Below are 23515 nucleotides of genomic sequence, written 5' to 3' on the forward strand. Positions count from 1 at the left end.
TCTCCTATATAGAGAGTGAAGAGTCACACATGAAAAGGTGTGTACTTCAAAGTGTATGTGCATGAAGAGGTGTGTACCCCTTGTGAAGGGTGTGACCCTTGATGAGAGGGTATATTACAATGGTAGTGTCTCTTCAATGTCTCTTGTGAAGGGTTGTGCCTCATAGGAAGTGTCCCGTCGAAAGGGCATACCCTTCCACAAGTATCCATTCATTAAACCATCCATAAGTCTAAGGTATACACAAAGGAATACGTTACAGATCGTGACATTTTCTCTCTCTCTCTCCACCATGTTTCTAACAATTACGGCAACCCCCCAGTTAGGAAAACATGTCAAGCCTTCAACGATGTAACTTTGCTTAGAAATGGCAATTCCAACTATATGCCATGGCAATCTGGATATCCAACTGTGTAGCAGTCTTTATTAATGGCATAGAACATGCAGAAGCTAAACAAGCATCAAAATTAATGAGCCTAATGCTTTGTATCATTTATGGATATCCTACATAGTGAACTCAAAACCATCCTTCCGTTACAAACAGCTGCATACAGAAAGAAGCGGAGCAGTATTTCAGAATATGATTAGATGGAATACTTTAATCTCAATTTCCAAGAACTTTTATTCTTGGCATCCAAACTACCCACTTCATCTTGGTAAGCTATCAAAACATCTGCTCCAACAGCAGGCCTCCCATCAACAAGCAGATGGAGCATCAATACCAGCTCACCCTTCTTAGGATTGTAAGGATCTTCACCTCCAGCATCCATTGTTTTCATATCAATTACTGTTGCTTTCTTTGCAGAATTTAAATCATCGATTTCAGTATCGAAGTTGACGGTTAAGCTGAGCAATCTGGTCACATCCATACCTCTCCTTGCTGATAAAAGCATTGGCAGACTTACTAGTTGCACATCATCTTGAGCTTCCTCACAAGCCTCAGTAACCTGTGAATCAGAAGACATTTTGACAATGATCAGAGACTTCAACAAACAAGCACACAGAAACTCTTGTTAAGACAACTGCAAACAGCATTATTAAATGTAGAGATATCTATGGATGAGATCTCAAGTTGCATCTCTCAAAATCCAAAAGGTTGTTATACACATCCTCATCAGCCACAACTTCACACTGATCTTTACCTTCTTATTCTAGATATACATCCACTCAAATTTTCTGGTAGATCGTCAGAATAATGCTTCTTTGATCAGTCATATATTAGTAAACAAAATCCTACTCCAAATCATGAACGATCGTATATGCAAACTAAGTGGAGCTTGAAGAATTTGGTTGACTTAAAATGGAAGAAAATATACACCTTTCTTAAATCCCTTTATGAAGATTCACTTATTGTTTACTTGCCATTTAATCAGGTGATTCTCCATTGATTACCGAACAGTCCGGTTACTTTCTTGGCCAACCCAGAGAACTAGGATTAATCTAGATACAATGAAGCACTCTCGGGATCTGACATGCTTGGACTCACACTCTAGTGCTAAAGTTTACAAAACTGCACGCTTTGCACAATCCAGACAAATCACAATCAAATGCCTTTAACTTACCATGCATTCTTCTTAAACTTCGTGCACAAGACAGGCAACATGAAAAAGTTGCTTAATTCACCTATGATTAGTCTTTATTTTGTATCTTTTCCATACAGATATTGATGCCAATTTTTTTACTCCTCCAATGCATGTGAAACAGTAGATTCTCAAACAATGATACAAAGCTTTCTTGTTCCCAACATTTTTGGCATTGGGAAGGAAAAGGCCTTCTATTAAACTACAGAAATTTCAAAGCAAAGTCAAATTTTGATACATTCAACAAGACACTCAAATGAAAAGATAGTCCAGGGCAGTAATAAATGTGAGGTTAGAGTACCACTGGATACAAATCAAACAGAAGGATGAATATAAGAACCTACAACACTACAAGAATGGATATATATGAGTCAATGCTGATTGACCATTGCACTATCACCACCCAATCATCAATTAAAAAGATATCATAGCCGCAGTTGTTTCAGTTTTTGCTTTTTTATGTTGGCGGCAACCTCATTTACAGAAAGTGTAAGCAAGGATAAATCAGGCATGCAAGGATGTGTTGACTTTACAGGATGTACAAGTTTATGTAAAGGCCTGCAAATGCACTCTTAACAGATGAAAGGTTGGATGTGTTATGCATATTTGCGATGGGATCAATGGAGGCATGGATCACTCTGAAGGACTTGTACGAGACAGATAACACTTCTCATGTATTGACTCTACAGCATCATCTTACAGATAACACTTCTCATGTATTGACTCTACAGCACCATCTTTTCAATATGTGCATGGACGAGGGAGAGTCGTTGCATGACCATTCGACAAAAGTCAAAGCGGTAAGAGATCAACTAGCATCAGTTAGTCAGAAGGTGGACTCCGGTCAGCTGGCACTGCTGACACTTGGGATGCTACCACGCAGCTTCAAGGGATTCGTTACCACTGTGATGTTGGAATGTTCACCTCCCCATCTCTGAGCCCCCAAATGAGGAGAGCATGGGGGAGGTAGACCAAGGAATGATTAGGCTGCTACATGGGCAGCACAAAGAAGACCTTGTACAGGAAAGATGGTGGGGGCATGTAGCCCTGAATCTGGCCTGGCAAGACAAAGCTTCATGGCAGGCGTATGGCCTGCAACAGATCCCCATGAAAGGCGCGATGACTCAGCAGGATGTACGGAGCTGTACGGCGCTGAAGAAGGGGCTGGCAGAAGCACAACATGGCAGGGTTACCAGCAGGTTGGCCAGCCAGGTGTAGGGCTGGTAGGGCTGGTTCCAGCCAGCCTACCATGCCTAGAAATGGCAGGGCAAAAGGGGGCTGGACCCGGCATATATAAGAGGGCATCAGCCCTTGAAGTGAGGGCCAAAGCCCTAGTTTTGTGGGCCAGGGGCCCTGGTTAAGTGAGCCCTTTTAGGGCAGTTTTATAGCAGCCTGGTTGGCCTGTTTGGGTCGGCCAGATTAAGGCTGCTGGTCGGTTTTTTGGGGCAGGCCTTGTGCCCTATAAAAGAGGGCCATTCAGCCCTCATTCATCATCACTTGCAGGAGCAGTTGGGGAGCAGACAGCAGCAGCACCTAGCGCACCCTTGGACCTACACACAGGAGGAGAAGGAGGCTGACATAGGGCTGCAGACTGAGCTCAAGGTGCTGCCCACCTAGGCTGGCTTCCGGACAGCAAGGTGGAAGGGATCTAGACAGAGAGTCTACATATGCTCGAGGTGGAGCACGCAGGCTCAGAGATCTAGAAGTGCCAGGCTTGTAGTAGGACCTTTTGGTATTGTATCCTGTCCTAGTTTCTGGCTCCTGGGCATTACTATCAGTCTTCCGCTGTGCGTACCCTCTGTTGGGTCATTTCTAACATGTGACAGCAGGAGAAAGGACCAAGCCCCCGACATTCGAAGAGCTTGGGCATTTGTTACTACCACAGGAGGACCGGGAGAGGCTGTACAACAAGGACAACGATAAAGCAATTATGGCAGAGGACAAGCCCGGTGAGGGCAAGCCCAAGGACTCCAAAGGCAAGGCCGAAGACTTTAAGAAAAAGAAGGTAAATGTTTCTACTGTGAAAACCTTGGTCATTATGCAAAGGATTGCAATCTGCAAAGTGTGCTTTGGTCGGTACACTTGATGAGAAGGGTTGTGCTTGTTGAATGCTGCTCTTGTCGACATTGATATATGCTTTTGAGACGAAAAATGGTGTTTGTTGAATGGTGATGTGCTTTTGAGAATAAAAACAAAGGAGTCCAAGAGCAAGGAGGAGCCTAAGACAAACTTGACCGATGTCACTACAGAAGAACTCTAGGCATTTGGGCCACTTAGCTCGAGACTCTAGAGGTCAAAGTCCCAAACCCCTTGGGTGGTTCCCTCCGAGAGAAAGTGGACTAAGGTGGGAAAAAAGAAACCAATCAAGTGAGCCTTGAAGAACCATAGACCACACACAATCGCAGGAAGAGAGTGCAAGCAGGTTCTCACTCTCAAGAAGATCAGTCAGGACACCTCACTTCAGGTTTCCTTCGGCCTCCGGAGAGCGTGCCCTTTGTTCCTCCAGCAAACCCTCTCGGAAGAAGGGTTCCAAGCACCTAGGTACTCCTGCAGCAACAGCAGGTTATAGGAGCTCTTGAGGCTTAGGTGGCTACTGCTCTTTATGTGGACGACCTTGTCATAACAAGCAACCATGAAGAGAAGATCTCGCAAACGAAGCATTTGCTAAGAAGAGAGTTTGAAATGACAGACCTCGGACTGATGCATTTCTGTTTGGGGATTGAAGTTTGACAGGAGCCGAAACATATCTTCATTTCACAGCTGAAGTATGTTGGAGAGATACAGAAGGCATTCAGCATGGCTGAGTGCAAGACAGTTGGTACCCCTATGGAGGTTGATGCGAAGCTCTCAAACGAGGATTCATCACCACTGGTGAACGAAGCGAAGCATAGAAGGCTAGTGGACAGCTTGATTTACCTGTGCAACACACAGTCGGACATCAGTTTTGCAACTGGTATACTAAGCAGGTCTTTTAATAAGCCCCGGGAAAACCATTGGAGGGCAGGGATGCGGGTGCTGAAATACATCAAAGGCACACTTAATTATGACATCACCTATACCAAGGACAACATCTTGACCGAATTCTATGACTCGCATTGGGCAGGAGACGTGGACAGCAGGAGATCAGTGACAGGTTACTGTTTCTCACGTGGATCTAGAGTTGTGTCATGGGTCAGCAAGAAGCAACCCACAGTTGCTCTTTCTTCTACCGAGGCCGAGTACAAATCTGCATGCTTTGCTTCTTGCGAGACAATGTGGTTGAGGAGGATTTTAGGAGACATGGGTGCAGTACAGAATAAGCCTACGCAGTTATCATGTGACAATCAGAGTTGCATGGCGATTGCAAAGAACCCGGTGTTCCACGTTCGCACAAAACACATTAAGATTCAATATCACTTTGTACACGAGCTCATCATGGATGGAGAGGTCGACTTGGTGTACTGTCCGACTACAGAGAATGCTGTGGACATCTTCATGAAGACTAGAGAGGCATCTTCATCGACTTGGCATTGGGCCGAAAAAGTAAGTTCACTTGCGGATGGACATTGAGAGGGGTGTTAGATATCAATGCTCCACTCTCGTGTAACTACGCGGGAACCAGCTAACTCTACTTGTAAGCCCCCCATATAAGGAGAAGGCATTTGAGTAGCTCGGTTATCCGGTAGGTCCTGGTTTGGACACCAGATGGGAGCCATGTGTGGCCTGATGGCTGAACGGCTTCAAATAGAGTTGGCACACCGCCAACTAGGCTACATGTAAGTGCGGGAAGGCATCCCTTGACTGACCGCACTGAGGGTAGACGGAGCATTTCTCGAGGCAACCCACTCTCGGATTGCGGGGCCCGTTTGGAGCCTCAGATGATCCCGGATGTCTCTGGGCCGAACAGACACCGTAGGTGAGTTGCTCTATTTTGCGCACCGGTTCTATCGTATGGTCGGTGGCCTATTTCGGGACCGACCCCCAGTCGACCGTTTTGAGCAAACTGGGTCGGTCATCCAATTGAGCCTAACCGACTACGACTAGTGGCTATATAAGAGCAAGCCCGTGAATCCCATTTCATCACTGGCTACAGCAACCCTGATTCCTTAGCATCCGGTCTCCGTCTTCTACTGTTTCCAGCATGCCATCAAAGCTTCTTTTATAGGAGCGCACGGTTGGGAGGCAGCGCCATCAGGTCTACAGTAATCAAATTTTTGATTCTCCATACTATCTTGTTTTCTCTCTTGCGTACAAGATCCTGTTATCTGTTGAGCACAGACGTGTTATTTTCTTACAGTTACATGTAGATTTCCTCGTCTAGATAACCATTGAGAAATGCATTCTTAACATCGAGTTGATACACATTCCATTTGCTAAGTGTCGCTAGTGATATCAAGAACCGTATGGAGTCCATCTTTGCTACTGGAACATAAGTCTCATCATAGTCCTAACGATATTGTTGTGCAAATCCTTTTGCAACTGGTCTGGCTTTGTATCTTTAAATACTTCCATCTGGATTGCACTTCACTTTGTATACCCATTTGTTTGCTATGGCCTTCTTTCCTCGTGGAAGGTCGCATAATTTTCAAGTATTATTCTTATACAAAGCATATGCTTCTTCATTCATAGCAGTTTGCCATTCTAGCTTGTCTACTGCGTCTTTGAAGTACACTGGCTCTTCTGTAGCCATGATGGTAGTCATAAGAGCATAGTTGGTGGTTTTCACCTAAATTGCTTTGTCTTTCTAAGCATATGTCAATCTGACTGGAGGTCTACTTTCCTTAGTAGACCGTCTGAGCTGATGTGGCTCTGCTTGGGGTATTGCTGGCAATTCTTACTCTTCTTCATCAACCTGCTCTGAGCTGATGTGGCTCTGCTTGGGGTGTTGCTGGCAATTCTTACTCTTCTTCATCAACCTGTTCTGTAGATGACTGTGAAGTCAATGCTTCTATCTCCTGTGTAGGTGAGGTTTTTCATTCTGATTCCTCATCAAAGATTACATCTCTGGAGATAATGACTTTGCGGTTGATGGGATCATACAATTTGTATGCTTTGCTTTCTTCACTGTAGCCAACCATGATGCAATTACATGACTTCGCATCCAATTTCCTACGATGATCATGTATGTGGGCATATGCTATGCAACCAAATATGCGGAGATGCCCAATGTGTGGCTTGTATCCAGTGAATGCTTCATAAGAAGTCATACCTTGTATCGATTCAATAGGAAGCCAATTAAGCAAATAGTTTGAAGTGGCTATTGCTTCTGCCCAATACTGATTCGGAAGATGCTTTTCGCTAAGCATTGCTCTAGCACTGTCTGCTAAAGTCCCATTCTTCCTTTCAGCTCTTGCATTCTGTTGAGTATCTGCACATGTGAATTATCTTCAAATGCCGTGATTTTTGCAAAAGTTCATGAATGCTGAAGACATGTATTCACCTCCTTTATCTAATCTCATGACCTTGATCTTTCTGCCTGTCTGGTTTTCTACCATGGCTTTGAATTCTTGAAATCTGAAAAACACTTCAGATTTCTCTTTCAGAAAGTAGTCCCAACAATATCTGCTATAGTCATCAATGAAGGTCAAGTAGTAAAGTGAACCATTGATGCTGCGGGTCTGGGCATAATCCCATACATCTGTATGTATCAAATCAAGAATACCTCGTGTGCGAGAGGTACTTCTGACAAAGTTGGTTCGCTTTTGTTTGCCGAAGGAGCATGCTTTACAAACTTTTTCAAGAAACTGTAGCTTCGGAATCCCAATTGTCATATTCTGATTCCTAAGATCTAACAAGTATTTGAAGTTGACATGACCATATCTCTTGTGCCATTTTGCAGATAGTGGCATCTGTTGCGGTTGAGCTAACATGGCATGTTTATCTGGTACTGTAGCTAGCATTCTGTATAAGCGTCCTTCCTTGACACCTTTTGCTACTAGCTGATATCTTTTGGATTTCTCTGATAGTGCATTCATTACCGTCAAAGGTGACTCGATAATTGTGTTCAGTCATTTGACCTACTGACAAAAGGTTCTTGCTGAGCTTCGGAACATAGAGCACATCTTTCACTAATCCTTTCATACCAGTGAAATTGTTCATAGGGATAACACATGTCCCTTGAACTGGATTCGGTGTATTGTCTGCTGTGTAGATGACATTCTTCTGACCTTCTAATGGCTTCATTTCTGTAAACCATTCCTGATGATTGACATGTGAGATGATGCACTGCTGTCGATGTACCAAGGATCCTATTCCACTTGGTCGACTTGATAGCTGTAATCCTCTTTGAGATTGAAACCAGTGTCTGGGTACACTGTATCAATCTGATGCATTTTCTCGCTTGCAAGAAACATATTCCCATGTTCATTTGCAAAATAACTGTGACTAGAATGTCCACCACGCTGATTTTCTCTGCCTCGGGAATTTCCTCGATTACTACTCGATTGACCGCCTTGGTCGTACTGCTTCTTGCGGCAATCTCTTTCATAGTGTCCAAACTTGTGACAGTAGTTGCACTGGATGTTTGACACATTGATAGATGCATTCCCTCGTCCTTGAAATCTTCCTCAATTAAAATGATTTTCTCATTTTGCTGATTCTGATGTTGCTGCGGATGATGCTGATGCTGATGCTGATGATGCTGACTTTGATTTTGTTGCTGATGACCACTTTTCTGATATGATTTGTCTCTGTCTCTGCCCCTGTCTCTGCTTCGGTCTAAAGTTGTGAATGCCTGATCATTAGAATAACCTTTACGTGCTTGAATAGCTTGAGTCCTGAGTTCTTCACCAAGTAGGACTGACTGAAGTTCTTCCAGTGTCAGAATTTGCCGTTGGATGACAATACTCTGGACTAAATTCTCATATCCCTCTCCTAGTCCATTCAAAATGACTTGAACCATTTCTGTGGGGTTCATAGTCTCTCCTGCTGCTGTAAGTTTATTGTTGTAGTCTTTTATGCGAAGTACATAAGCATGACCGGTTTCGCTGCCGTTGCAAAAACTCTGGTTGATCTGGTTTCTCATGGTGAGAATCCTAGATGTGTTCTTGGACTCGTAGAGAGCTACAAACATATCCCATGCTTCTTTTAATGTCTTGACTGTGTTGAGCTGTCCTAGCATGACATCTTGCACATTCTGCTTGATCAGATGATAGACATACTTATCTTTCTTATCCCATTCTGCCTGAGCTCGAACAATGGCAAGATCTGCTACTGGTGCAAAAACTGTTTGTGTAGTTGTAGATCCCATTGCTGGCGATATTTCCATGTACTATAACTGTAGTTGTCTAACTTAGCAGATGCCTCTAGATTAAGGTTGCTAGTCGACATGGTGCAAGAAATATACTCAAAAGTGTCGTAAAAATCTCTATATGAATCAACTGCAAATACATTGAATATGCTAAGTGAAATCTCTGAACTGTTGGTGAAGATAGAACTACAATATATAAAATCTGATCTGTATTACAAGACTTGTAGCAATGATGCCGAGAATAGCCAAGAGGCTTTACAAGGCTGAAATGATGTGCACAATGCCATGAGATAGCCGAATAGGCTTTACAATGGTGGCATGTGTGTGTGAAATCAAGTGCTATCTGCTCACTGAAACAATCTGCAATGCCTCTGTACTCTCTGAAGTCTGCTCACTGAACTGATGAACGTAAGGTTTCAGGTAATGTAATGATGTGAAACCATATGTGAGCGCATGGACTAACTCTGAGTAGATACTAATCGAGAATTTCGCGCATGGCTTAGATTGGCAACTTGGCAAAATTCAAGGCGTCCCCTCTATGGCGATCTTGTCTACTCTGACCTAGATCTATACCAACCGTCGATCGATGAAAGAACAGCAAATAATTCCTTTTCTTTTGTTCTTTTTAAGTGCTGGGTCAGATGCGTCGATGTAGAGGCAAATGTGCGTGAAGGAAGTGGTTTTGTCGGCGAGGCTCAAATGTGAGTGTAACTTGCACCGAAATGTGTGCGTGATGTGACGAGCGCGTAGAGCACAAAAAAACAAGCGACTTTTCTTTTTGGAGCACCCTCAAATTCTTCTGGGATCAAGAGATATGACTTGATCTAGGTGGAGGGACAAAAAGAGTGCAAATGGTACTCAATGATGATGTGTCACTGTGGGTCACATGCAGTGATGATGTGGCACTGTGCCTAGCAAGAGATGTGCCACTGAGTCCTGTGCTGAGCTGGAATGAGTGGTCACATGCAGTGACTATGAAGCACTGTGTGTGCCTGCAGAGGTCAGTGCTGACTGGACAGCTGAAGTGGCACTACTGAGGTGACACAGGTAATGATGTCAGCAGATGACGTGACAATGATGATGTGGCACTGACGACGTGACCAAATGACGTGTCACTGATGACATAACTGTGGTGACGTGGCTATGCTGACCTGACAACTGACGTGGCTAATGAGCTAGCAGGATGACGTGGCGTGCTTACATAGCTACCACCGTGGCAAATGACGTGGCATATAAGATAAGGGTTGATGATATGGCAGTTGAAGATAAGGGTGCCACGTGGCAAAGATCTAACCAACCCGCTTAATTGAGATTTATCTGACTTAACCACAGTTACCTAACCAGAGTTAGGGGACCCAACCTTATTTGCCACATGGCAGATGGTGGGTTAGAGAGAGACTTTTAGAGAGAGATAGAGCTCTCTCTGTGAGAGGAGATGGCAACGGTGCCCGTGGGAGTTTGCAGGGTGGATGCGCCATTTCGTTGTAGGAGGTTGCTAGAAATTGGAGAGGCTTGCAGTTGCTTTGAGGTCGAAGAACTAAGTTGTAGGAGCTCTTTGAATCTTTGTCGACTTGATATTTGAGACTGTCTCTCTCTCTCTCTCAAGAAAGCAGTGTATATCTCTAGCTTTCTATTTCTCATAGAATCTCTCAAGACAAGCTCTCATGAACACTAAGGAACTCTCTCTCTCACACGTAGTAATGAACGGAATTCTCACACCAATGGACGGAAATTCTCTACGAAAGTGAACTCTCACAAGAACACTCGAGAACTCTCAATCTCACAATCTCTCTCACAAGGATCTCAATGTCTCAGCGGAAGGCAAGGGAGCTCTGATACTATGACAAAATATGAAGAGGGGAGAGGAGAAGAGTAGAGATGAGGAGAGAGGGCACAGCTAGAGAGCACACCACAAATGACTAACTGTACACTAGATTTAGTTGAAAAAATAAAATATATACAAACCCATTTAGGGTTAGGATTAGGGGATCTAACCCTTTCCTTTATAGCACTCTATAAGGTTAGTGCTATGCACATATGATCACGTGATGGTGCTATGCACACATGATCACATGATGTTGAGTGTGAACTCTCAACATCTGGGATGGGAGAGCCTTGAGAGCTTCCAAAGTTCCTGATCCGTGAACGGATTGCCACATGTAGATAATGAGGAAGAAAAGGATAGAGCAGAAATGTGTAGAGCATGGGGCAAAATTAAAAATCAAGATTGTTTGTTTTTCTTTGGTTCTGGAGCAAAGGAAAATTTCATAACTCTTGATATGGCAGGAAGGCTTGGCATCAAGCCTAAGGAAATGGGGTTATCTGGCATGTGTATCAGAGCGATAAAGATGGTGCCTTTTATAGGCCAGACCTAGCTGGTCGGCCAGCTGGTTGGTAGGTCTGCCAGCTGGTCGGTGGGCCTGCCAGCTGGTCGACCAGCTGGTCTTTCTAGCCACTTGGTTGGCTGAGATGGCTGGCCTGTGAGCTGTTAGATTGCCCCATAAATTGGGGATTGCTTAGTTGCTGAATACCATATAATTTATAAAGAAAACTGTAGGGTTTGCAAGGGCACTATGTTTTCTGAGTTCCGTTCTTCAGTTATGTCTGAGTATTGTCTACTTTTTGATCGCTCCACTGCAAACCCTACAGTTTTCTTTATATGGTATCAGAGCCATGGTGATCTAAAGACCCCAGATCTCTGGTGATCTAAAGATTCTGCTTCTTCATGGAGACCATAGGTATGGGGAGCATCACTCCTATGAACATATCTTTTTCCTCTTCATTCCGCTGCGCACTAAGGGAGAGAACTCCATCTTCTACTCCCATCCCTCCCTCCCTTCAGAACACCATCTTCTACTCCCATCCCTCCTCCCGTTCAGAACACCATCTTCTACTCCCATCCCTCCCTCCCTTTCTGAACTCCATCTTCTACTACCATCCCTCCCTCCCTTTTCGGTTTCTGGCTTGACACTCCCCATTCCTTCGAAAGAGGGGGTCATGATCCTTCACCTCTACCTCCATCAGCATCGACTTCCACGATCTACAAGTTCTCCCTAGGCGGGACCCTTTCTGTTCACATGTGTCTAGATGACTATTGTTTCGAATCTTCTACCTGCATGGAGGCGGGGATAGACTCCTATCTCCCGAGGTCCAAGATCGGACACACACTGGCTCACTGTTCAGCTCCGACCTCTCTGGATTATCAGTACTGCTACGACAAATTTGTTCTTTACCTTTGCTCTTTCCTCCACCTTTCGGCGGTGAGAGGGGGTGGCTTATTCTCTCAAGCTTCACAATGTTCTTATTTCTATATGGTATCATACGTGTAACTCCGACACTTGAGGAAGTGAACAATTCCCTTGCAAGGGCACTCCTCTTGTGCTCTCTTTTTGGGCATTTCACAAGGATAGCCAGCACCACCATCGACATCCCTACATGAAGCTCAAAGCACACACTGTTTGCCCCTCCAAATTGGCAATTGAGAGGGGGTATTCAGCAACTAAGCAATCCCCAATTTATGGGGCAATCTAACAGCTCACAGGCCAGCCAAAAGGCCAGCCATCTCAGCCAACCAAGTGGCCAGAAAGACCAGCTGGTCTGGCCGACCAGAACTGGCCGACCAGCTGGCAGGCCCACCGACCAGCTGGCCAACCAGCTGGCAGACCTACCGACCAGCTGGCCGACCAGCTAGGTCTGGCCTATAAAAGGCTTCTGCCCCCACACTTCCTTTGACAGGACAGGACCTGCAGCTGCTCCTCATCTCCTCCATCTTTTGCTGCAGGCCCGCCTCCTCCATCTACCTCTCCTCTTCAGATCTGCCTTCACTGTTGCCTCTCCTTCCTGCCTCCTGGCTGCTCCATCCTCTCCTCCAGATCTGTCCCAACTTCTGCTCCTCTGCTCAGATCTCCTCTACTTCAGCTCTGTTCCTTCTGCTCCAGATCTGTCCCATCCTACTCCAAGATCTGAGATCTGTCCCCTTCTGCTCCTCTGCTCCAGATCAGCTCCTTCTGCTCCAGATCTGTCCCATCCTACTCCAAGATCTGAGATCTGTCCCCTTCTGCTCCTCTGCTCCAAATCAGCTCCTTCTGCCCCAGATCAGCTCCTTTTCTTCATCATGTTGCTATTCCAGATAGCCTGAAGGTTCATTCCTCAGAGCATGCTGGTTTTCAGCCATTTCCTAGGGCAGCTCCAGCCCTTCACCATCCTCGTCATCATTGAGCTACACGGAGGACTGCGTTACGCTCCCTCTGCTGCTATCTTTTCTACTGTCTCTCTACATGGAATCATCTTTCTAATTCACCTCAGCCACGGTCCTTCAGACACGACGACTTGAGGTTCTTGTACTCAGTTTTTCATATTATCGATAGGCACTATGTTTTCTGAGTTTCGTTCTTCAGTTACGTCTGAGTCTACTTTTTGATCGCTCCACTGCAAACCCTACAGTTTTCTTTATATGTAGATAATGAGGAAGAAAAGGATAGAGCAGAAATGGGTAGAGCATGGGGCAAAATTAAAAATCAAGATTGTTTGTTTTTCTTTGGTTCTGGAGCAAAGGAAAATTTCATAACTCCTGGTATGGCAGGAAGGCTTGGCATCAAGCCTAAGGAAATGGGGTTATCTGGCATGTGTAACATGGCCAACCTTGAACTCAACACACCCGTCAATCCTATCATTGTTGAGGATGCACATCCATGGATATCAAGATGCAAAGGACTTTTACATTATACCTTTGCTAGAGTGTGATGCTTTGCTTAGGATGCCTGGGATGTACAAGGTGGGGGCAGATGTGCAGATGAGAAACAAAAAGATCTCTTTCACTCATAGAGGCAAAAATCTTATACTTGATGTAGAGTTGAAAGAGGAATCCATCCCTGTAGTTTCACCTTCTTGTATTTTCAATGTAATGAAACATCATATTTCAGCGTACTTGATCACAACCAACCAATTGAGGAAGGCTTTACTCTTTCTAATTTGGATAAAGAGAGAGCTGATTTTACTTCAGATTTTCAAGATTGTTTCTCTGATGCATTACCTCAACAATTACCTCCCAAAAGGCCTGAGGATCACCAAATTGACATAGTTCCAAGTAGTACACCACCTAATATAACTCCCTACCGTGTCAGCAACGCACAACAAGAAGAGATAATGTCACAAGTGAAAGAACTCCTAGAAAAAGGGCTAATACATCCAAGCACTTCTCCTTATTGTTCCCTTGTATTGCTTATTCAAAAGAAGGATGGCAGTTAGAGAATGTGTATTAACTGGTCACTACAGAGCTTTGAATAAAGTCACCATAAAGAACCGTTTTCCAAGTATTGATGACATTTTGGATCGGTTCGAAGGTTCCTCAATGTTCAGCCACATTGACCTTAAGAGTAGATATCATCAGATAAGAATACGGCCTGAAGATGTCTATAAGACTGCCTTCCGCACTTCATTTGGCTTATATGAGTATCTTGTGATGCCTTTTGGTCTTACAAATATGCCTGCCACTTTCAACAAGATGATGGTTAGGATATTTAGAGGACACAGAAAGTTTGTGGGCACTTTCGCACTTCATTTGGCTTATATGAGTATCTTGTGATGCCTTTTGGTCTTACAAATACACCTGCCATTTTCAACAAGATGATGGTTAGGATATTTAGAGGACACAGAAAGTTTGTGAGCACTTTCTACATGTTCTCTTTCAACTTCTGTTGAATAATTATGGGAAAAATCCCCCCTCACTTTGCGACAGAGGGCTATCTCTAATTGTGGAGGATTTCGACGCCTAGTGCAAGATTATTGTTGAGATTAGCGACAAAGGCTTCGACAAATATGAGTTGTTGATCAATGGAGCTGATTACGAGGCTTCAACCGGCAACCCCAATTGTAGGATACTAGAAAGACTAGAAGACGGTCCTATCAAAGCCTATATGGTGGAGATGTTGGATTTGGATGATCAAGGAGAAACAATCGTGCCCGTGAACAATCAGTGGATAACCGTATTACTGTAGAGTTCGTTGGAGGGATTCCTACAAGTGGGGATCAACATGGACCATCCACAAGGATCTATGACCGGGATGCGAATGGTGCCGGTTTTATGTCGGGTTGACAAAACTTTGGGATCTTTGGTATCTTGTTGGGTTTGTTCTATTCTTGTCTTCTGAGGGGAATGCTTAGATAGTTCGGTTGGTGCCTTGGGATTCCGCTGATGGCTAGTTTCTTTGACATAACTGTTATCTGGCCACGGTGTGTCAATGAGAGTGTGTTGGGAAGTATAGTGTCAATAGCCCACTTCTAAGGCCCCTACAGGGGCTTGACACCTACACAATAGTGTGGGTAGATGAATCAGTAGGGGGCAACAAAGGTTGGCAAAAGACCCTTGGTGAAGGACGATTAGATGGAAGAAGTCCACTCATCTTCAGCACACCGATGTGCAGATGAGCAGGTGGTGCATGAAAAGGAGTTTCGTTCAAGCATTACTTTGGAGGAGTGCTCAGCCTTCAGCAGTTATTGAAGCCTACACAAAGGCACCTGGCAGAACAAGGAGAGTTTACTTGAGAGGGTGTAGCAAACAGAGCCACTTTTTGGTACCTTACAAGTTACCTCGGTGACTATTTGCTGAAGTGTTGGTAAAGTTTGTTGGCACTTTTTGTACTTTTTTTCCTTAGAGAAAAGAACTCTCTATTTATGCTTGCACAACCAACCATACAAATGAGTAGACCAACAAGTTGCTGATCGAGGGGGGTGGGTGTGTGTACACACACAACTTTTGAATGATAGGGTCAAAAACTTGTTAGAATGCATATTCTGAAGAGAAAAATTGCCATGCACTATATTATTGTAAGCATATTCCAGCAAAGGTGAATAATGTTCCCAATTGTTTTTCTGATCTGAAACATAGCATTTCAACATGTCTAGAATAGTGGAGTTCTCTTCCTCTGATTGTCCATCAGATTGAGGGTGGAAGGATGACGAAAAATTCAACGTAGTGCCCATGTTTTCAAACAGCCCTCTCCAAAAGAGGCTGGTCATCCTTGGATCTCTATCACTGATTATGGATTCACGAATTCCATGATATTTGAAGACATGTTGTAAAAATAATATGGCCATTTGGTTTGCTGTAATTTTCTTCCTAACTGGAACAAAGTGGGCTTGTTTGCTGAGCCTGCAAATTATTGTCTACAATCCATCATGTCCAGTAGGAGTACGTGGAAGATCAAGGACAAAATCCATAGCTATGCTCTGCCATGGTCTATCTAGAATAGGCAAAGGGTGTAACAACCCCTGTGGCTTCTGCCTGCCAAACTTTGCTTTTTGGCAAACCATGCATGTTCTCACATATTCTTCCACATCTTTCCTCAAAGATGGCCAATAAAAGTATAGTTCCACTGCTGCAATTATTGTTGTAATTCCCCTATGTTCTGCATAAGGTGAAGCATGACTCCATAATGACTTTCTGCCTCATGTGATGAGTGACACATAGTCTACCATGCATCAAAATGAAATCCTCTTTGACTATGTAATGATCATGCCTCTAACCATCAATAAGCTCATCATAAATGGTGGAAAATTCAGCATCGTTAGCATATTGCTCTTTCATTTCATCCAACACATTGTTGTAGGCAATACTCTTTGCTGAAACACTGGGTTTCTTGGAAACTGGATCAAGCTATGGTTTCCTAGAAAGTGCATCAGCCACTACATTTTTATTACCTGGAACATGAACAATTTTATTACCTGGAACATGAACATGAACATGAACAAAAGCTTCTGACTTCATGCAGATTCTTCAAGATTGGCCAAGTTCTTATAGCCTCAACTTTTGCACGATCTATCTTGACTCCATCCTTTGACACTATATGGCCAAGAAAATGAATCTCATGCATAAAGAATTCACTTTTCTTAGTATTTATTAAGAGCTTGTGCCTTCTCAACTTTTGAAACACAATAGCCTAGTGTTTCCTGTGCTCTTGTTCATTTTTAGAGAACACAATAATATCGTGAAAAAAGCTTTCACCCTCCACTCCCTAAACAGCTGAGAGCATCTGTACAAACACTCATTCCAAACCAATCTACTGGAATCTCCGATGAGACATCTTGAGGATACATACTCTGGAGACTTGGTTTGGTGATGCTTGCTCGTTGGAGCAAGCCAGATATCTCCCAGAAGTACCCTCTTCTTTCATGCCTTTGTGGAAGTCTGTGGTAGTCCAATTTGCAAGCGGATAGGCCCGACTGGCACCAATCTTGGGGGGGGGGGGGGGGGGTGTGATTGATCTACAAGGTAGAGAAGCTTGCTAATGGTCATGAATTTGCAAGGGGGGTTATGGTGGACTGGTAATTGGAACCAAGGCTATGGGCTGTCAATTGGAACCAAGGCTATGGGCTGTCCCTTCGATAAGGCAGCCTTGGGTAAAGGGCTTATGCCTCCACTAAAAGGTGGGGTGCCCTTTGGACTGCCCTTATGACCCTTCATATAGGATGGGTGCTTGGCACCTTTTTGGTCAGAAAGGGGTGTAACTCGTCACTAAAGGCATGTGTCCCTTCGCGATTGCCTTGTCATGAAAGGGTGCGAGTAGATGCTCTTCGTGTGCATGGCATGAAATAGTGCGTCAATTCTAAGGGTTGTGTCCCGTTGAAGGGTTGTGTTTCTCTTCGCGAAAGGTGTGTCCCTTCATGAAAATAGTGTCTTTTTGCAAACAGATGTGACCCTTGGTCTGAGAGCATGTGTCACTTCACATGAGATAAGTCTCAAAAATGAAGTGGTGTGACCCTTCATAAAAGGGTGTGTCCCTTGGGTGAAAGGGTGTGACCTTTCACAATGGAAAATGTTCCTTAATTAAAAAGATATGACTCTTCATTAACAAGGAGTGTCTCTTCCACAATGGTCTAGGACAGCCGAAGCACACAAAGGGGCACTAGTATGGTCATGGCTATTCACTTCATTAGGTGAAGTGAGGGTATGGAGAGGCCACTATGAAATCATGTGGTGCAGTGGAAATTTTTTTCAATGCATAGAACACCTTCAACCGTAAAGCTAGTGTAAGGTAGCAGCTAGAAGATGAGGGGGTTCCTACACGCAAGAGCAAGATTTGCTCAGGTACCTATAATCTAATATCATCAGTGAGCTGAGGAGCAAAACGGAGACTGTAATGATAGGAGAGAATAAGAATATCCGTACTTACTCAAGTGTCAGAAGTGTGTTGATCCAAGAGCGTACAATACAACTTTACAAATAAAAGTAGAAATGTGTGCCTCTTTCGAAGAGTTGTAGCTCTTCATTGTATCTTTGAAGATCTCATATATTTGCAATTGTGTGATGCGATTTTCACAAATGTAAGAGAGAGAGAGAGAGAGAGAGAGAGAGAGAGAGAGAGGTGTAGAGGTAGATTTAGGCGTAACATTGAAAATCGCTATTGACCATGTCACGATCTGTGATATATTTAAACCTTATAGTTACTTTAAGATTTCAAGCTTAAACTCCTAGAGATGGAGGAAATACGTACATCGGCAAACAGAGTTAGCAGAGTAGGGACTCAGTGGTTTTTTTTCTCCATCGACTGTTAGTAACTATTAAGCTCAAAATGCAAAAGAAGCGTTTAGATTTAGATGATCTCAGGCAGGGATTCCATCTAAGTGCAGATTGAATGACCTTTGTTTGCCCGCATTGGCCTGTCGTATCCCCTTGACTTGTGGGAGATGCATTTCCTTGAACGCTCTCACCCTGAACCAAGCCCTCACCGGATAGTGCTTCCGAGCCATCCGACAACATAGAACCCGGAGTAACATCGATTGCAGCATCTCCATTGAGCGGATTCTCTGTAGCAACCTCAGCTTTATTGGGGTCAATAAGAAACTCTCTAGGTACGTACGCTGCCCTTGACTCCACTGACTCAAACGCGGGGACATCCAACGAAGACTTCGGGGGCTTCGAGGTGAACCCAGTTCCTGCACCCCGCGGCCGGGTCTGCACGGACTCTTGAAGGAGGACGCAGCCTCGCCCATAGCGCGCCAAGCCTCTCTGAGAGATGTTGATCAGCTGAGTAGCTTTGACGGGGTCTTGACAGCTTCTCTCGAAGACCTCGTCCCAGACAACCATGAGGTGTTCGTAGCTCCAATCCCGGGAGGAAGAAGGTGGGGAAGAGCTAGAGGAGCGACGCTTCTTGTGTTTGCTAGAAGCAAAGACGCCATGGAAGCTGGGCTGCGAGGTGGGTCGAGGAGACGAGAGGGAGAAAGGTCCATGGCTGGGGAAGAGAGAGCTTGTGAGGAAGCTGGTGGCTATGGAGGTGGAGCTCCCTACCATGGAGTTGGAGATTTGAAAAACCGAGGCCACCATTGCATTAGCAATTAGCAAAGCCTCAAAAGGAGCTCCATACCAAATATGCATTCGAATGCCTTAGCCAACAAACGGCATATGGTGCTGAGTGTATAACTATACATCTCTCTCGCTATCCCCGCATCGACGTCTCGTGATCCCCTGAGGGTCCTTCCTTTCTTCTTCTTCTCTCTATCTATCCACACACACACACACACACACACACATACATATGTGTGTATATATATATGTGTGTATGCATATATATATACATACATATACATGTATATATATACATCTCTCTCTCTATATACACATGTATAAATCTATGTGTGTGTGTGTTTATATATATATATATATATTTCAATAGAGATATACATTATATATATATATATATACAATGTATGTATATATATATATATATATACATATTATAGAGAAATACATTGTATGTATATATATATATATAATGTATTTCTCTACTGATATATATATGTGTGTGTGTGTGCACGCGCGCACATGTGCGTGTGTGTGTATACATACATACATACATACTACTAACATGTGTGTGTGTGTGTGTGTGTGTGTGTGTGTGTGTGTGGCCATGTAAATCGACCTACAACCTCTTAGAAGTATTATTCAAGTACTTGAGTGGAAGATGATTGTAACCTTTTTGGAGCAAACTACAAAGCCACAATCTAGCTAGGGAAAGGAATAGTCATATCAAGGATCTCATCTAGTCTTAGCAGTATTGCGGGTAAAAAGCAAGGGTATAAGACTATCAATGTCAACAAGAACAAGAGCTCCAATTTTCCTACACCACAAGAAAAGCCTCGAGCTCTAAGGAAGAATAAGACCAGTTTTCATCATCTATTGCTCCCACAAGTGAAACCGTCAACTAATGTACAAAGATATTAAAGACAAGGCAACTAGGGAAGTAACAAAGGTTGTGCCACCATGAAAAATTAAAAGGGGAACAAATATTGGCAGAGCCAGTATGAAGCCTAGCCATATTGGCTAAAAAGAAAATACGAGACTGATCGCAACATATAGCCAACATTCTTTCAAAGCAAGCCATGGTGATGTACAAATCAACATAAAACTTTAAAGTAAGCCATGGTTCTGTATAGACCAATGTAAAACTTTGCCTCACATCTCTCTTACCAACCATCATATAGTCATAGCTAAAATAGGGAGAAGTCTCTAACTTGCTCATCTAGATCTCTCAATGATCTATGGTTTACTTCATCGACATATGAGACTACAAGATTGCATGCACAATTGAACTCCGAAGAGAACAGCAAGTACCCTTAATAATAACAAAGCAAATGGAAATTGTTGCAACACCAACAACAAGATGAAACAAAAAATACCGATGATTCTAGCAAAAGGATATTCAGATGACACAAGTGCAATAGGAGATAAATTCAACTAAAGCCCTATTTGTCAATTCATTCTTTAAAACAGCCAAATTAGAAAAGAGAGCCCCGTGAACAAACTACTACACAAAGTCGGGGATAGACATCCACCCACTTTTGTGTCAATGTATGGGATCTTGCCACATGAGCTAGATGCCCTTGTAATAGAACTTCCTTTGGCTACCCCCTTAAGGTGACATTAAACACTACAAAAGAACTTCCTAGCCTCCAAGAGAGAGCATCCTCCCGTTGCACATTACGGCTCTTTCAAAGTCTCTCTATACTATCCCATCGAGTCATTTTCCTGCTGATCGGTGTCATACCATATCCCTACATCCCTGGGGATATTCCATACTTTCGATCGCCGACCACGTGGCAACTATTTCCCCACTAATAGTCGCAATACATCCATCAGACCGGTGCCATTTCCTTATCACGCCGATCGTCTCGCTGAAAGGTTACACCACTGCCCAGTGCCAAAATCGTACATCGCCCATTTTGCTATACCCATACCCCACCAACCGGTGCTGTAGTGTTATCGTGCCAACCGGTGCTATACCTCTGGGGGAGCTAAGGAATTAATAGAAAATTCCAAAACCTCAGTTCAGCTTAGGTGTCCCTAGCCTAGGGCACCCCACATGCACTTGATGTCCGAAAGGATTTTGCCAAAGGGTCCATTGCCAGAGGAAAGTGCTTCGAGCTATGCTCAGCCCACCCTCTATCCTAGTTGGGGGTCCGGCAGCTCGATTCCTAGCCTCCACTCATTCGTAGGGCCCCGTCCAGAAACTTAATCTAGTTCAAACGACAGAGAGAGCCTTGAAGGAGTGATGCAAGACCCCAAGGGTCCAAGGGCATTGGAAGCCCCCTTCACAAGTGTAGCCTCTCCCAACTCTCCTGCACCTTCGGTTACATCTAGGCTTAGAGGTACATCCTCTTCAACCATCATAATGATACTTGAGGCCAATGGTAGAAGAAGGAGAAACACTTGATGAACTATCAGCTCAATTCAAGAGAAGATTCCAGACAATAGACCTTAAGATACCTAGTTCTTCATCTATTAAAAAACAAAGAAGGATGGAAAGAGAAGGTTTTAACATACTTGGACTTAATGAAAAGACTAATTGTAAAATGTGATCTAGGCCAAATGACAAATATTTAATGACATGGTTCATAGCATGTCTAAAGAAGCCTAGGAAGAAGGAAATGAAGAAAGTCAATAGTCATGAACACTACAAGGAAGCCCATGAAATGGTCTCGACATAGAGGATGGAATGAGACTTAGATTTGGATGGTGATGATACTAAATTAGCAGCACATGAATTAAGATAGTGCTAGCTTAAGGGGGAAAATGCATAAAAGGCCAAGTAGAAGCATGGTAGCCAAGGCATGGTTGTACAAGTGTTTAGTTGTATAGTATTTGACGTGCAATAAGTGCAAGCTTAGGTATAATTTTATGTTAAAATTTAAGGTGTGACCTTCTAAATACTATCTATGAAAGTTGAGAAATAGGGAGCAAGGGAGAGAAAATACTCATATGGCATGTAGAAAAGAAGGAGAGGGGTTTGAGAAAGATGATGAGATGTGACTAAGACTTGAGAGGGAGGGCTAAAAATGAATGGAGGCTTAGTCTTGAAAGAGGGCAAGGGAAAAGGCACTCTTAGAGCACAAAGGGTTGAGAAGAGGGCTGACTCTGAGAATGCAGGAGGGCTGAGAGTTCAAGGGGGTAGACTATAGGTAGTGGCTTGTGATTATTGACCGAAAATAGGTAGCAAGTCATAACCTATAGATGTTAAGGTTCATCAAGGGCTAGCAAAAACACACACTCTCTTCACACAAACATAGGGATAATTGGGACTTACGATCCACTATTTAGGATTATACCCATTGCCTACAATGTATCATGGAGCTCAATGAGCATAATGGAAGGTCCTTATTCATATTTCTATCAATGGGCACCTAAATGTAAACAATAGAACCTTCCCACAATAGATTGCATAAGATGTAAGGTGGCTATCACTTATTCTTTTTTTTTAATGTTCAAAGGTTTTTGTCACCGACAAGTGTCTTGTGGACTCAAGTTACTGGATATGTTCACTTGTAGCATAGGGCTTTGAGTTGTATTTCATTAACCATAGGTCTTATAGCATAGGGCTTCAAGTTATGTTTCATTAAAGTGAGGTGTGAAGTGTGTGTTAGAAAAGGAATGCAAAGGTATGAGTACAACAAAGGGTTGGAGACAACCATTCGATGGGGTTTAGGGATTGAAAGAGATTGCAATTAGGTCAAGAAATGAGCCAAGGGTTAGAGATAGGTTAAGAAATGGGCAAAGGATTTATAAAAGGGTAGAGTTTAGAAAGACTAAGAAGGGAAATGCTTCTCTACTTCCAACTTGAAGAGGTAAAGAGATGGATTGAGAAAAGGTGTAGGGTGCAAGGATTCAAGGTCTTAAAAGGGGTCCAAAATATAGAAAAGTGTTAAGGATTGAGTTTGGGAGAAGAGAATAAGAGTAAGAAGAGAGATGAGGGAGTTGAGGTTTCAGTGTGGAGAGATGAGAATGGGAGAGAAGGACACGAGAGAGTGTTGGATTGTAAGAGAAGGGAGTAGGACAAGAGGAAAGGAGGTGCATGAGATAGATGTGGGCATACTAGTGCATGGTTGAAATTGCAAGGAAGCATAGACACTTGGGAGAGAGCACAAGTACACAAAATGTGAATGGATATAATGCCCAAATGTTCGCATTCATGGGATATTTATACATGAGACTTGGAACCCTCTCTCTAAGGCTAGTTTCTCTCTCTAGGTTCTAGCATCTTGCACTTTGTCGTTGATAGCCTAGAATAGATAGATCTTGATTTGGAGTCTATTTGACATGTCTGAACAAGCAAAAATGTCTAGCCTTGGAACTCTCTCTCTAAGGCTAGTTTCTCTCTCTAGATTCTAGCATCTTGCACTTTGTCATTGATAGCCTAGAATAGATAGATCTTGATTTGGA

At 43.5% G+C, this 23515-nt stretch overlaps 1 protein-coding gene across 1 annotated transcript; it reads right to left on the reverse strand.

Moving 5' to 3' along the window:
- Nucleotides 1–399: 399 nt before the first annotated feature.
- LOC147897671 (uncharacterized) lies at nt 400–19269 on the reverse strand. Its single transcript, XM_087380510.1, has 2 exons — nt 18443–19269; nt 400–944 (listed from the first exon to the last, which is right to left on the reverse strand). The coding sequence occupies exons 1-2, from the start codon at nt 19175–19177 to the stop codon at nt 582–584; spliced, it is 1098 nt and encodes a 365-aa protein (XP_087236636.1). The 5' UTR covers nt 19178–19269; the 3' UTR covers nt 400–581.
- Between the last annotated feature and the right edge of the window lie 4246 nt (nt 19270–23515).

This window comes from Dipteris shenzhenensis, chromosome 10 (genome assembly GCF_047967505.1).
Source record: "Dipteris shenzhenensis isolate YYH24624 ecotype China chromosome 10, Dip_SZ_1.0, whole genome shotgun sequence".
NCBI lineage: Eukaryota > Viridiplantae > Streptophyta > Polypodiopsida > Gleicheniales > Dipteridaceae > Dipteris > Dipteris shenzhenensis.